This window comes from Musca vetustissima, unplaced genomic scaffold (genome assembly GCF_032173495.1).
Source record: "Musca vetustissima isolate MV318-11 ecotype Yass unplaced genomic scaffold, APGP_CSIRO_Mvet_v1 utg32702, whole genome shotgun sequence".
Lineage (NCBI taxonomy): Eukaryota > Metazoa > Arthropoda > Insecta > Diptera > Muscidae > Musca > Musca vetustissima.
Window position 1 is genome coordinate 120,208 of NW_026875929.1, and position 15,899 is coordinate 136,106.

Here is a 15,899-nt window from a genome sequence, read left to right on the forward strand (position 1 = left end):
CAAAAACTGCATTCACAAACTGACAAGCAGCCAGAAATGACGTTTTACAACACTACAATTGTAGTAGTAGATTACATTAGACGAGTGTTGTTAAGCGCCATTGCCATAAAACAGCTGTTCATATGACAGCACGCTTTTTTCCCCAACAGAGAACTGAATGATTACAACACAAAAAAATAGCCAAAAGGAATTATAAATTCAATTTCTTTCCTAAAAATAATAATTATTAGATATTATAAATAAAATAAAGTACAAAAGTAAATAATTAACAATGGCAACTAATCCAGCAACAGCCACCTCCTTAGATTCTTTGGATAAGGAACAAATGAAAACGGTGAGTACTGACTGGCAAAACAAATCTTAATAAATTGAATTAAAAATGAATTGAATTTATAAAACATGATAACAAATTGTATGGCAAAATTTTATAGTTTACAGATTTCTTGATGTCCTATAATAAATTGTCTGAAATGTGTTTCACAGATTGTGTGCGAGATTTCACGGCCAGAGAAGTCAAAGAGAGTGAGGTAAGGTCATCATCCATTTATCGTAATGAAAATACAACAAAACCCAGAATTCACATTTTGTTTTTGTAATTTGTTATAGGAAAAATGCTCCCTGAATTGCATGGAAAAGTATTTGAAAATGAATCAACGAATTTCCCAAAGATTCCAAGAATTCCAAATGATTGCCAATGAAAATGCTTTGGCCATGGCCCAGAAAACCGGCAAGTTATAGAAATGATGAAGTTTAACGGCAAACAGTCAGTCAGCCATCACCACCACCAAATGTGTGTTGTAGTCGTCAAAGTCATGCGGGGAAGGAGGATAAAGAAACTTAAACACATTCTCAGTTACCTAAAATTTGTTTTTTTTTTATAAAAAAAGTGAAACATGTTTAGTTAAAAAGCAGTTTTGTTTTGCATTTCAATAAATGTTTAAAAATGAAAATCCTAATCCTAAACGACAGGAATACATTTTTCTTAAAAGGATGAATTAATTTTTAGTCCAAGTGAAAAAAACGGTTTTCAATTGTTTTCGTTTTAAAACAGGAAAATTTATTTAAAAAGATCATAATTTTTTTCAAATTTAAAAAAATTTAATTTTGATTTAACTTCAATGAACAATTAAACAGTTCTTCTAAAAAAAACTTAAAAATAGGAAACTATGACAAAAAATAAATTGAATACTTTTTTTAAATTTGTTAATTTGGTTTAAGGGCTTCACATTATTAATTAAAATTATAATTTATATAGTAGTGATTATGAGGACGAAACTTAGCATCTAATCGTATAATTTTTCTTTATTTCGGTTTTCTTCGATATTTTAGCAAGTACTTTGTGTTGATTTTTTTATTTTTTTGTTCACTACAGCTACAAGTTCTTTTCTACTAGTATAACATAGATCAATCATATGTAATATTATTAATTTTTATAAAGAAAAAAAAATTAAATTAATGATAAGTCACTTAAATTAATTATATTATTAAGTATTAGTGAGGAGTTTTTTGTTTGTTGGTTCGTTTTAAAATAGTTGGTAGTGATTGTGGTGGTGGGGGTTAAATAAAATAGGAGATTATATTTAAAGCATCCATCGCTGTTAGTGTGTTGGTGTTGAACTTTCAGGAAAACCTTCTACTTCCGTAATTAAAGCGTATTCCAAAATGACACGTCCTTCTTTGTATCTGGTAATAACAAAAAATTAATTGGTTTAATATTCATTTTGTAAAAATTTAATAACATTTTATAATCTGGATATTTAAACAAATATTTTAAATGGACTAACAGCCCTATTAGCGTGGGTTTTCAAACGAACATTTTAAAAGGACTAACAGCCCTATTGGCGTGGATTTTTAAACGAATATTTTGTAGAAAAGAATCGTTCTTTATTAAGGATCAATTTATTATATAAAAAAATGTTTTACTGGGAATTTTTTTATCTCCCTGTATTGAGGATAATTATACCCAACATAACTATGTTGTCAGGGTATTATAGCTTTGTGCAGCCCCAAGAGTTTGTAACGCCACGATATATTGGTCCTAGACCCACATTTAAGTATACCGATCATATCTCTCGTGCTGAGTCGATCTAGACATGTGTGTCCGTCCGTCTGTCCATTATAATTTGTAAACACAATACAGACCACGAAATTTTGCATGTAGGATGGGTTTTGCCCAATGAAGACTCCTATTTTTGGTAAAGATCGGTAAATATTTATGGAATGAAATGGACCAAATATTTAATTTTTGTCGGTTTTTCTGGTCGCTACAGAGGCCTCAACTAAAGCCCAAAAAATAGCGAAGGGGATTGGGCCAATGAATATGCATGCCTGTTTTATGTACTCGGTTGTGAGTATATATTTAGTATCCTCTTACCAATTGATATTTTTGAGGTATGGCAGCAGCCATGTAACGATAACCCCCGGTATTATGAAGAGTGAGTTATGACACTTTTTTCAGCCAAATTGTCTTTTATTTTGTATTTTGAATTCTCATTGAGTAGATAATCTCCCTATCAAAAGTTGCCAATATTGGGTTTCGATTGTCAGATACGTTTTAAAATCGAATTGACTCTAAATTGATATTTTGGATTCTCAGTGGGCGTCAAATCTTCATAACAAAAATTATAAATATTGGTTCCCATTTTGGTATGAAGGACTAATATATCGATAAGACCAATTTTTGGATTTTCGGGATATCAAAAAAGTTTTTCAACAAATTTGGCCGAAATTATAGTTTTTGGTTGTTATTTGGTGGTAAATCTTCATACAGAAAAGTTGCAATATCGGTTCACAGCTTGGCATAGACCCAAATATAGTGGTACTACGGAATTTCGTTATTTTGACGTTTACAAAGTTGCTGTAATTTCGTATTCATCAACCTTTGTGGTGAACAGGTTCTCCATCATGTGCTTTCATAGCCCTCAAGGCCCTAACTCAAGTTTTGAGCCTGAGAGTCGGTACTTCGATATTTCCCTTTTTCCTCTGGCCATATCGATTCAAAATATTTTGAATTTAGCAACGTTTTTAACTAATTATTTTAATTACGACTCTGTGTTGTGTTTTGAACCTGAGTATTTATTGTTGGATATTTCGTTTAATTCTGGTCACGTCGATTCAAGGTATTTTAAATAAAACGTTAGGCCAGACCGAATTGAACAAATTTTTAACTAATAATTTTAATTACAACTCTCACAATTTTAATAATCTTAAAAAAAACTTCTACCAACAAAAATTCATATCTTCAAAAGTAAACATACGTAAAGTGTCATAAAAAAAGGTAACACAACGTTACTAATCTTATCTTTACAAAAAATTTGATATTTATCACTTAATTTTGAAATGTAAAAAAAATCTGGGCGAATGTTTACATATGATGGTACAATGAAAACTGTTATCTATATCATATAGATAGTAAGTTATATGAAAAACTAATTTCTATTCTTTGTGACGGACTAACCCCCATTCTATAAAGGGAATATCTTCTTAAATGCGCATTTTTATGATGAACTCAAAAAACTTTATATTCTTCTCTACAAAAAAATCAATTTTTATAACAACAAAATTTATTTAAAATTATTTATAAATTGTCTACTCACTTTTGTGCCTCATCCGTTGCATATTCATACATCCAACCCAGTTTGGCATTACAATTTTTACACATTACATCGCGTACCATGTGACGACCCGTCAACATTACACGCTCCTGAACACTGCTGAATGTCAGATTGACCACACGTTTGAAGAGATAAGCTCGTCCTATACCACCAACCGACACCAACCAAGTAGTGCATCATCATTGACGTAATTCACGGAAGCAATGCAGTCGCCATCGTTATCGTTGTCGTCGCCAGCCACCAAAAGATGATAATTGTTGAGATCACATTATTACACACAGATGGAGAAGACAAACAGACAAAAAAGTAACAACAATTTCAATACGTACAACAATATAATTACATACGATGCGCAATTACCCTTTAGGTATGACACACACACACAATTTACATTAAATATGAAACAAAAAAATGCGTTGGACAAACAAAAAACAAATCATTTATTGGAAATGGGAAACTTACCGGTGGCTCCTGTAAAGCGCGTACTTATCAATTGATTGCGATTGGTAAGATTCGTTTGACACTGGCCACAATTGAACAAACGAATTCCCCCCAGATGTTCCAAAAATACACGGCCCATATTGCGTTTCGAGTGTGTTTTGGTTTGGTGTGTGTTGTTGCGGTTGTTGTTAGATCAAGTAAATGAATAGATAGAGGAGCTAGCTGTAGACAGACTCTGTATATGGGATATGTGAATTCCCAAAATAACTTACACTAACTTTGGACTCAGATAGCAGCAGCCAGTGATTTGTTTTTTGGCTATCGGTGGTTGCTACTTCGAATCCAATTATCAGATTGGATGCTTGGTATTGTCTGTCTGTTTTTGTTTACAGTGGAATTTTTATCACTCTGTAATTTATTATTGACGAAATTTGTTGTAATAATATTATTTTTTTTTTGCCAGTCGTCTTTGTTGTTTTTTCTTCATTAACACTAGTGCTGTGTGGTAGATGATTATTTGTATATTGTGGTAATCGATAACATTTCGTTTAGTATTGTTATCGAACAGATGATTTCCAATGTAGGGTTCACACAATCATATGGAATTGATAACAGGTGAAGGTAGACGGTTATTTTGAAATTTAAATAAAATAATTTCGGCACAATTCCTAAATTTTCTTTTTAAGTTGGTTGGTAGGAAGAACGGCAACTAAACTAAAAAGGACTCTGATATTTATTTACACGTTGAGATTTTGTAATAAGCAACTAAAGCCTTGTGCGCACTAAAGTAAAAGGGGAAACAAATAAAAGAATTTCGGAAGAATTTTCTGTTTGTAAAGTTGAATTTGAAATGAATGTAAATAAATGAGGGAGACCTGTCATGGTATAATTATACAAAAAAGAAATACACCTCTACCTTGTGGACTATAATGTCAGAATAAATAAAAACAATTGCAACAAGTCGTTACCTCAGTCCATTTAACATATTTTAAACATTTTACTGAAAACGAGAAAAAAATCTAAGGGAATATAGAGCTTTCTTGTAAATTCATCTAGAAATCCATGGAATAATCATACAAGGTAGACTCACACAGTCAAAAGTTTTCATAAAATTGACTTTGACATGATTCAGCTTTCAAAATTTAAATGAAAATATCTTCCTTCGAAATGTACGCATATCATGTGTTCTGTGCAAAGATTGTTAAATAGTTTATAGTTATAAAAATTTTGAAGATCCCTGCTTCTAAAACTTTTAAATATAAGTTGTAGCAACCATGACTAAATCTTGGTAGCAATGTTCAACTTAAAACGGCATTTACATTATAACTTTTTACTATGTTAGTCTACTTTATAAGGATTTATAAATCCTGCACCGCAATATGCGTTAACGAAATCCGGTTAGATGTAAATGTAGTATAAAAATATATTTTGTTTAATTTATTGAAATTTGTCTCCCAAATATCTGTAGCATCGGTTGGCCAACACTATCCTTCTCCGAATTTCAAAACGTATGTCATTAGTTTTATTTATTGCGGTACCAAGGTATATAAAATCTTAATTACCTCGAAGCTATAGTTCTCAAGTTCCACAGTTGGTCCAAGTCTACTGGAAGTCTTGCGCCTTGATACCATCAACTTGGTCTTCTCGCCGTTTACTGCCAGACCCACTTTGGCAGACTCCTTCTCAATTTGGTCAAAGGGTGCCATTTCTGTTCACCTTCGCGTCTCTTATGACCTTTTCGAGCAGGATGTTAAAAAGATCACAAGACAAACTGCCACCTTATCTGAATCCTCGTTCGGTATTGAAGGGCTCCGATAGGTCCTTTCCGAGTTTAACTGCTGACCTTGTGCCACTTAAAGTTATCCTGCATAGTCGTATTAATTTGCTAGGAACGCCGAACACAGACATGGGTTTAAACACCTCTGAACGGATGGGGCTGCTAAATGCGGCTTTATAGTCAACGAATAGGTGGAATGGGTCGATGTGTTTTTCATGGGTCTTTTCCAGGATATGGCGCAGAGCGCAAATCTGGTCAATGGTTGATTTGCCTGTTTTGATGCCGCATTGGTATGGTCCAATAATGTCATTGACCATTGGCTTCAGTCGTTCACACAGTACACTGGATAACACTGTATATGCGATGGGAAGAAGACTAATTCTCTATAGTTGGCATATATCGTCTTGTCTCCTTTTTTGTGCACGGGACACAGGATGCTGAGATTCCAATCATTGGGTATGCATTCCTCTAGCCAGATTGTACTAATCAGCTGGTGCATGCTCCTGACTACCAGCATTGAATAGATCGGCTGGTAAACCATCGGCCCCTGCTGCTTTTTTATTCTTTAGCCGATTAATTGCTATTCTGACCTCATCTTGGCTAGGTGGTATACATTCTATACCGTCATCTCTTATTGGTTCTGGGGTATGGGCAATTCTTTGCCATTGTGCTTCTATACAATTATCGGCACAAGAAGTGATTTGAGTTTTGTTTTTATGCCTTTTTAGGGCGAAGATGCTTTCGTCAAGCAGGTGGGTAAGTTGAAAGGAGTAGGCTTCTGCTACCTGTTGTGTTTGGAGCTTTTCGACGTCGAGTTTCCGTGTTACATTTGATCCCATCTATGCTGCTACATTAAGACGGGTGCGAACCTTGCCTGCCACAAGGTAATGGTCAGAATCGATATTCGCTCCTCGCATCGATCGAACGTCTAAAACACGGAACGAATGTCTTCCGTCTATCACAACATGATCGATTTGAGTTCTCGTTGTTCGATCGGGAGAAATCCAAATGACCTTGTTTTTTTGCTACCGCGAAGTCGGGATTTTTTTTTACAATGAAAGCACACATTTCTAATTTTTCCATTGTAACAAATTGCGGACGCGTTTTTTTAACACCTGTTTGTAAATGAAGAAGTTGACAGATCGAAACAAAATTTAACATGTGTTCATAAAAGAGATGGAAGTTTCCAAAAACACCTAACTTTTTTCTGTTTATACCGTGCTTTTTGTGCTAGGCTAAGAACTCTCCAAACCCTCATCATAATGGACCCTACTCCGTCGATTCGTTCTCCTGGACGAAGAATTCTTATGGAAGATTAATTTTCTACACTATATTTACTATTAAATAGTGCAAGGTCATTTAGCGGAAATTACCTTCTACAATAAAAATATTTTATCTCCTGTAGACTGTATACCCATGATGAAATAATAAGGTGATGTATCAAAACAAAAAAGCTTTGTTTTTGTCTCGATTATCTGTCAAATTTTTCCTTTTCAGCGAAGCAGCCCGGTGCATTGTATAAAATTAAAATTAGTGTTTGGTCGCCATTCTCCTTAATTATTTTACATTAAAAAATGCCAACTTAGTATGCTATGCATAAAATTCTCGCATATGTCTCCACCTCAATAATACCCCAGTGTGCGGAAATTCATTATCAACAAAGTTTTTGTTTCAACTGTATATTTTGTCTTGAAAAAATTTAATATTTTTAAAGGGCCCCATACACTATAAATCATGCCGTCATGCCGATGAACCCCTTTTTGTATATGTGAGATTGACTAGTGTATGGCAAACTCTTCAATCACTATTCCAAAAAATCGATTTTTGTCCCAAAAATGTCATTTTGAGTCGTAAATTCAGTTTTTTTTTTATTCCGTCACAATTTTATTATTTTTGTACACAAAATTATTTACTGACAACTTATAAAATGAATATTATTCACCAGATTGATAGGGTTTCATTTTCAAAATAAAAACTCATTTGACAGAAAAATGTAAACAAACAAACAAATTATCATCAAATTATTTTTATTTTGAAAATGAAATATTTTCGAATCCTCAAAATGAAAATTAAAAAACATGAATGAAAATCTATCAAATTTATATTTCTATCTATTCCACATCTTTCCTCTAATTGAGCCATTGCCATATATATGTGTAACACATATGAAAATGCTGGGAATAGCGAGTTATTCCTTGATGAAAGATTTGCTTTCTCAAACTTTCCCAGCAGGCAGATTGAGTAAATTGAATACAGGAGCACATTTAATAAAGAACAATTTTATATTGTATGCGTTCCGAATCCTCAAAATGAAAATTAAAAAACATGAATGAAAATCTATCAAATTTATATTTCTATCTATTCCACATCTTTCCTCTAATTGAGCCATTGCCATATATATGTGTAACACATATGAAAATGCTGGGAATAGCGAGTTATTCCTTGATGAAAGATTTGCTTTCTCAAACTTTCCAAGCAGGCAGATTGAGTAAATTGAATACAGGAGCACATTTAATAAAGAACAATTTAAAATTGCATGCGTTCCCAATTTTCCTGTTGGGTGATTTTTAAAAACATAATTTGTCAAATTCATATTGACACTAGTATTACGTTGGAATCAAATCAGCTGGGATTTGCTGTTACCTTTTATAATTGTACCATGATTTGAATCTAATAAATTAATGGTCTGTTCCCGTACTGCAAGAATTTACTAGATTTTACTATTTTCTCGATAACATAAAGGAAAATTCGTTATCGCAGTAAAATGTAGTAGATTCATGATGTACGGGAACAGACCATAAATTATAGCATCCTATTAGTTTCAGAGCGGAGACTTTATTATATATAAATCAATAAAAAATTCCCAAATAAATATTTGTTTATTACTGGACCCAAAAATATTAACTTTATTCCTTTATCTCAGATTGTTTTCATTTTTTTTTGTGTTCCACTTGATGAAAACTTACGTATATACGCATTTCATGGTCTATTGATCCAAATTGCCTGCTTAACAGCGTGATAAACTTTGACCAATAAAGTTAACTGTTGTTTTACCGATAACTTAATTTAATTACTGAGACTTGTCGCCAGGAGATAAGATGGAAATCGCAAACAAAAATTGAATTCAGACTATAATCGATTGCAGTAGTGAACGGTTTGTTTGGCTGCACGTTTTCCCCCCGTAAAATACAGAATGGTGTTAATAAAAGTAAGCGGATTTTTTTCTCAAGAAAATAAAATATTTTGAAAAAAAAAAAATTGTGAGAAGTGATATACAATTCAATGGAATATTTCGAAGAAATCAAATGGAATTTTTGGAGAATTTTTAATCAACTGTATAGGGGTAATCACATAAGAGGACTTCAGGCATGGCATGTTCTGTTGGCTTCTTTTATTGCAAAAGAATAATAGTACGTTTACATTTAACCAAATTTCGTTAACCCAGTGGGTTTCAGTTGTCAATTCCTATGTTAACCCTGTAATATATATATGTGCGTTAAATAAATCGTGATAGAAGAGGTTAACCCTACAAAAAAGTTCTAATGTACAAGGAGTTTAAAGGAGAACGGCGTCCAAAATCAAGTTTCACTTTAATATTGCTTTATAAATTGACTTTCCATACAAAGCCAACTTAACTGGAAAGGCCTGAATCCTCGTATGAGTTTCCCCTTAGACCTCATATTCAAATGTTCCAAAAAATATTCGCTTCGAAGTTTAAAAAGACATTTTATGAATGGTTTTAAAAAATTAATTCCTTCCTATCTTAACGTGTGCCAATTCAGTGAAAAAGAAAAACAGAAAATAATAGTAAACAAAAAAAATGTAACCAAAGCCATTGTTATTGGGTCAATATATATTTTTTGTTTTTATATTTGGTCTTATTCGATAAAATGTTAATATTAAGCAGACACATTCAAGGCAACATGCAATAAATAAAAAGTGCGTTTATTTGCATTTATGGCGGTTTTATTTCAGTATTGAATTGTTTTTTGTGCCGAACAAGTCTTCAATGACGCATTTTAGGGTAAACAAAAAAAGTATTAAATTAAATTTGCCTATAGTAAATCAAGATCCATTCTTTTTGGAAGAAACCCTGACAATCCATTAGCTTTTTTTATAAAAATTTGTTGTATTTGATTTTATAAACTCTGACTTTAGAAAGGTGTATTTTGCATATGATGGAAACAGATTCCCTTATTTGTATTATTTGGAATCTAAACAAAAGCTTGTTTTTGGATGCCGCTCACCTTTAATCTTTTACAATAAAAGAAGCCAACTTAATATGCCAATCCTTAAGTCCTCTTATGCGTTACCCTCCTTATAATAATACTATTATTTCGATATAATAAATGAAAAATGGATATCGTAGTAAAAAATTGTACATTATTGCAGATTTTAGAACATACTTCTTTTTTCACTTAAACAGGAATCATATTAAAATAAACATATACAAATCATGAAATGCAATAAAATGCCATAATAAACTGAAATAAAGTTCTGAAATCTTATCATAAATTCCATTCAACTGGAACCGATACCACGGTTATATGGACCTTAATAAAATGGTTGTAAATATTATGACATAAATTGAGAAGTTTTAATATTTTTTTTTATTTTGTTTTTTTTTCGTCAATACTAAGTTTTAATATTTTGTTTCTTGCAGATACTTTGTTTGACATTGGCTGTGGCGGTTATACCCCAAACTACTTTGGTAAGTATTTTTGTTCATACGATATATTATTAGAAATTCTTTAGCCTGGTCTTCGAAGATGTCGATAAAATCGAAGAAATGATCAAAGTTGACCGGCATGTTTGCAGTCATAACATCGCCCAGGAGCTAAAAATCGACTATAAAACTGTTTTAAATCATTTACACAAAGCTGGATTCAAAAAGAAGCTCGATGTTTGGTTGCCAAACCAATTAACAGAAAAAATAGGGTGGATCGAATTTCGATCTGCGAAGCCTTGGTCAAACGAATAAAATAAGCCCATTTCTTAAACGGATGGTGACTGGAGATGAGAAATGGATCACATACGATAACCCTGTGTGATCGTAGCGGTGAAGCACCTCAAACGGTGGCCAAGCCGGGACTAACGGCCAGGAAAGTTCTGCTATGCATTTGGTGGGACGGGAAGGAGATTGTTTATTATGAGTTGCTTCCATATGACCAAACGCTAAATTATGATCTCTATTGTCTAGTTTGAAGATAGTAATTGACCAGAAACGGCCACGACCGAAGTTTCTGGCGACAGTGACATTCGTCATACTGCCCGGACTTGCCATTAAGCGATCATCATTTTTTCTTGCATTGCAAAATTTCTTTGATGATAAAAAATTGGTATCTAGGGAGGATTGTGAAAATCGAATACTAGAGTTTTTTGCAAATGGAGAGCAAGACTTCAATGAGGGAGGCATTATAAAGTTACCTTTAAAATGGGATTTGTTGAAAACAAAACGGCGCATATTTAACCCAAATCGGGCATTCCGAAGCATGTAAAGAACACCCTATAGTCATATAAAAATAATGGATTTATTTTTCCCCAACCTAATATTTATAAGGTAGGATGGATAATTGTTTTAATTCCACATCATATACGTCAAATACATCCTGCATATAACTTCAGTAGATTTTATTTTGACCTATACGTTATGGAATTGATATTCGAAATCGAGTAGATTTCACGAAACAATAGGTAATCAGACAATAGGAAATCCTGATGTATATCCTTAACGTTCATTTACATACAGGATTATAAATCGACTTCATTAACGAAATCCTGAAATACTCCCCAACCGTTTAGACAAGACTTGAGATTATTGGCATGTTCCCGTACTGCAAGAATCTACTATTTTTTACTCCGATAACATTTTTTTCTTTTATGATATCGAAGAAAATAGTAAAATCGTGTAGATTATTGCAGTACGGGAACTGTAGGTATGTGAATGTCTGTCAGCTGGTGTTATTGACATACGAGAACACATACATAATTGAATTAATTAAATTTAATTTAAACAACAAAACGGGGATACACATGTTTCATTTAATTTTTTTTAATTTATAGTATGTTTACATTGTACAGGGTTTCGTTATCCCAGTTGGTTTAAATTGTCAATGCCAATCCAGTAAAAAGTTCTAATGTAAATTCCGTTTTATTACTTAGTAATTATTAACACAATTTTTTTGGTATTCCCTGCCGAAAGATGTATTTTTTCGTACAAAAACAGTGTTGCATTTCAATAGCAATGTGACCAAGATCACGATTTAAAATAATTCGCTAGTAAATGCAGATTTAAAGTACATTTATATATACAATTTTAAATCGACTCGATTAATGAAATATTAAAATACACCCTAACTGTTTACACGCACATTTTGACAAAAGGGGGAAACACATACCAGGATTCAGTCCTGGCCTGTTAAGTTGGCATTGTATGAAATGTCAATTTATAAAGATGACAAACTTGATTTTGGACGCCATTTCCATTCCATTTCAAAATAGCTATCTAACATAATATGACAGAAGTGGAAAAAATCCTTTAAGAGCTAAGCAGAATGCTCGCGTTGAGCCATCCGTTGCGTTATGTGTTATCGAAAATACAACAACCACAAGGAAACGATAACACAAACGGTCGAAGTTGATGTGCGCTGCGCTTCGGAGTTAAATATATTTTAACTTTTTGCGTGCGTTAACGCGATAACAAACGCGAACATTCTGTTTAGCCCTTTACTCTTTTACAATAAAATAAGCCATGCCAGAAGTCCTCTTATGTGTTTCCCCCTTAATATTAAAATTATATAAAGGCATTATATATAACATGATTAACATGACGTACACGCTATGAAATTGACATTTGAAATCGAATGGATTTAGTAGTCTAAACGAGCTCTTAAATGAAATTACATATGTGGAAAGATTACTGGAAAGACTTCTAGCTAGGTAATATTTGTAAGAGAAATTTAGTATTATATACCAAAAGTTTTAGAAGATACTGCTACTGGAAGCTATCATAATAATGCAGATCCCTGAAAGGGTTACTAATTTCAAATGTCATTTATGTGGGTTTTTAATTGTCGAACACATCTGCTGGTCCTTCCAAATATAACATTTATATAATAACCTCCTACACTTTTCCTTCTCATTCACAGTCCCAACAGATAATTCCCACCGTATTGGTCCATGGTGGTGCTGGAGATGTATCGGATGCTACGATCCCATATAAAAAAGATGGTGTCAAGGTAGCTGCCCGCATTGGTTATGCAACGCTGAAAAAGACCGGAAGTGTAGTCGATGCCGTTCAAGAAGCTGTTAAGTCTATGGAAAAAAATGCACAATTTAATGCCGGCTATGGTGGTGTCCTCACCTGGGAGGGTAAAGTCGAAATGGATGCTGCCATTATGGATGGTGCTACCTTAGATGCTGGTTGTGTATCAATTATTGAAAATATTTTACATCCGATTTCATTGGCACGCAGTGTAATGGAAAATACACGGCATAAATTTTTGGCCGGTGAAGGTGCCATGGCGTATGCACGCGAAGCTGGGTTTCAAATATTACCCGACGGTTCATTGGTAACGGAAAATTCTAAATTGGCTTTGGAAAATTACAAGAATAGTTTGAATGGAACCAAGCCAATGGTGGACTGGGATGAAGAGCCTGAAATTGGTGATAAGATATTCGGTTCCCCAGGTACTGTGGGCGCTGTCGCCATTGACGCCTATGGCAATGTGGCAGCAGCCACATCCACCGGTGGTATAACTGGAAAAATGCCTGGCCGTATTGGTGATACGCCTATTTTGGGTGGTGGTACCTATGCCGATAACAATGCCGGTTGTGTGTCAGCCACCGGTAAAGGTGAAACTATTATGCGCTATAATGTGGCATCGAGAATTTTGGGTTTAATTGAACATTTTGGTATGACGGCGCAGGATGCCACCGCCCTTGTGCTGGAACAAATGACGGAACGATTTAATCAAACTGCTGGAATTATTAGCATTGATCCTAAGGGTAATTTGGGCATATATTTTACATCGAGACGTATGTCATGGGCCTATCAACGCGGTGAGGAGCTGCATTATGGTGTCGACAAGGGTGAAGATGTTGTGGAAATTGTTGGTGAACCCAGGATTAATAATTGAAATGAACTTCCAGTACTTTTTTCTAAATTTTACAATTAAATGAATAATAAAAAAAGATATTAAAAATCAAATTAATTTTTATTTATAAATAATTGGGCCTGGAAATCGAAAAATGCAAACTGTAGTGGTGTCGTATTCTTAATCTGTCCCCATACATAAAAACATGGAACATGGAAAATAATTTCGATTAATAGAATACGAGGGCAGTTCGGAATGTTCTTAGCCTAGAACAAAAAGCGCGGTATAAACTGAAACAAGTGAAAAAACGTTAAGTTCGGCCGGGCCGAACTTTGGATACCCTCCACCATAGATATACTGACAGGTACTTGGAATGAAAATATGTAGGGAAAATATCAAAAAGAGGACCTATACCAACATAGGTATAATACAAATTTCAGAAATTTTTAATGAAAACGATGGAACTTTTTGCAGGGTTAACCTACTTTATGAGGATTTATTTGACAAATAGGCAATGGAATTGACAATTGAAACCCATTGGGTTAACTAAATCTGGTACAATGTAAACGTACTATTATGGCTGATGAGGGTGTATACACTTTGAAAATGTACCTCATGGAAATATTGGTTCTAGACCCCATCTTATTATCTCTTCCAAACTTAGTTCAAGTTCGAAGATGGGGTCCACAGAACCAAACCCAAAACGCGGAACAAATTAGATAACAATTTTAATATAAAAAAGGGGGTTATATGTGGACTACCCCAAAAAAGGGGCGAGTATTAATAATTTTTGGTGGGGAGATTTATTACTACAAAATACCAAATTTCAGCCAATTCGGTAGAAAAACGCGCTCAAGAACCCCAAAACACCGAAAATTGGGGGTACCCTTATATGGGGACAATCCGAAAAAAAAAATACATATATTCATAATTTTTTGTGGAGAGATTTGGTACCTGTTAAGAAATCAAAATACTAAATTACAGCCAATTCGGTGGAAAAATACGATCAAATCTCCCAAAATACTGAAAATTAGGAGGTACCGTTATATGGGGGCTACCAGAAAAAGTCGCCTTATATTCATAAATTTTTGTGGAGACATTTGGTACCCAATACCAAATTTCAGCGTATTCGATTGAAAAACGAGCTCAAGAACCGCAAAATACCGAAAATTGGGGTGTACCTTTATATGGGAGCTATGCCTAAACGTGGTCCGATATATCCCATCTTCGAACGTGACCTTCATGCAGACAAAAGACAAACCTGTGCAGAATTTCAGCACCCTATCTCAATTCCTTCAGAAGATTGCATGATTAAAACACGGCCGGACAGGCGGACATGGCTAGATCGTCTTAGAATTTTACCCTGATCAAGAATATATATACATTATAGGGTAGGAAATGAATATTTCGATGAGTTACAAACGGAATGCCAAAATTAATATACCCTCCATACTATGGTGGAGGGTATAAAATGTTAATTGGTTTGGAAACTTTCATCTCTATTATGAACACATGTTAAATTGTTTCGATCTGGCAACACCTTCATATGCAAACAGGTGTTCAAAAAAGACGCCTCCGTAATTTTTTTAAGGATGCGTCTTTTTGACAATTTAAACCCACTGCGTTAATAAAATCCATTACAGTGTGAACGTACTATTAACCTTCTATATGAGGTTTTATCTGACATACATGTAATGGAATTGACAATTTGATCAACAGGATCAAAATAAATCCGGCATAATGTGAACATACTATTACTTTGAAATAAGTAAAACTTGGACCGAATGACACGTGGAAAATCAAATAAAAAGTTAAAATGCATTTTTTTAAATATTTAAATGGCTTTTGTTTTTTTATACATTTATTTAAGAATTTTCTTATTCTCAAAAATCTTTATTTCACTTTTAATCTTATTTTTTTATAATTTTATTATTTATTTTTTGTTACTCTTTTCATATTTTGTCCAATAAA

At 33.6% G+C, this 15,899-nt stretch overlaps 3 protein-coding genes across 3 annotated transcripts in view; 2 read left to right on the forward strand and 1 right to left on the reverse strand.

Moving 5' to 3' along the window:
• Positions 1 to 212: 212 nt before the first annotated feature.
• Positions 213 to 739, forward strand: LOC133338453 (mitochondrial import inner membrane translocase subunit Tim9). The gene is made up of 3 exons (XM_061546624.1): positions 213 to 334; positions 432 to 527; positions 607 to 739. Exons 1-3 carry the CDS (start codon positions 272 to 274, stop codon positions 736 to 738), a joined length of 291 nt encoding a protein of 96 aa, XP_061402608.1. The 5' UTR covers positions 213 to 271; the 3' UTR covers position 739.
• An 838-nt stretch (positions 740 to 1,577) lies between these two features.
• Positions 1,578 to 15,899, reverse strand: part of LOC133338451 (protein yippee) — a 36,053-nt gene continuing 21,731 nt past the window's right edge. Inside the window, exons 2-4 of the mRNA XM_061546623.1 lie at positions 4,077 to 4,210; positions 3,597 to 3,756; positions 1,578 to 1,683 (exon numbers count right to left, since the gene is read on the reverse strand). Coding sequence (XP_061402607.1) covers positions 1,599 to 1,683; positions 3,597 to 3,756; positions 4,077 to 4,194 — 363 coding nt within the window. The 5' untranslated portion in view covers positions 4,195 to 4,210 and the 3' untranslated portion in view covers positions 1,578 to 1,598. The remainder of the gene's footprint in view (positions 1,684 to 3,596; positions 3,757 to 4,076; positions 4,211 to 15,899) is intronic.
• On the forward strand, positions 10,395 to 13,970 carry LOC133338454 (probable isoaspartyl peptidase/L-asparaginase GA20639). The gene is made up of 3 exons (XM_061546625.1): positions 10,395 to 10,400; positions 10,496 to 10,543; positions 12,981 to 13,970. Exons 1-3 carry the CDS (start codon positions 10,395 to 10,397, stop codon positions 13,968 to 13,970), a joined length of 1,044 nt encoding a protein of 347 aa, XP_061402609.1.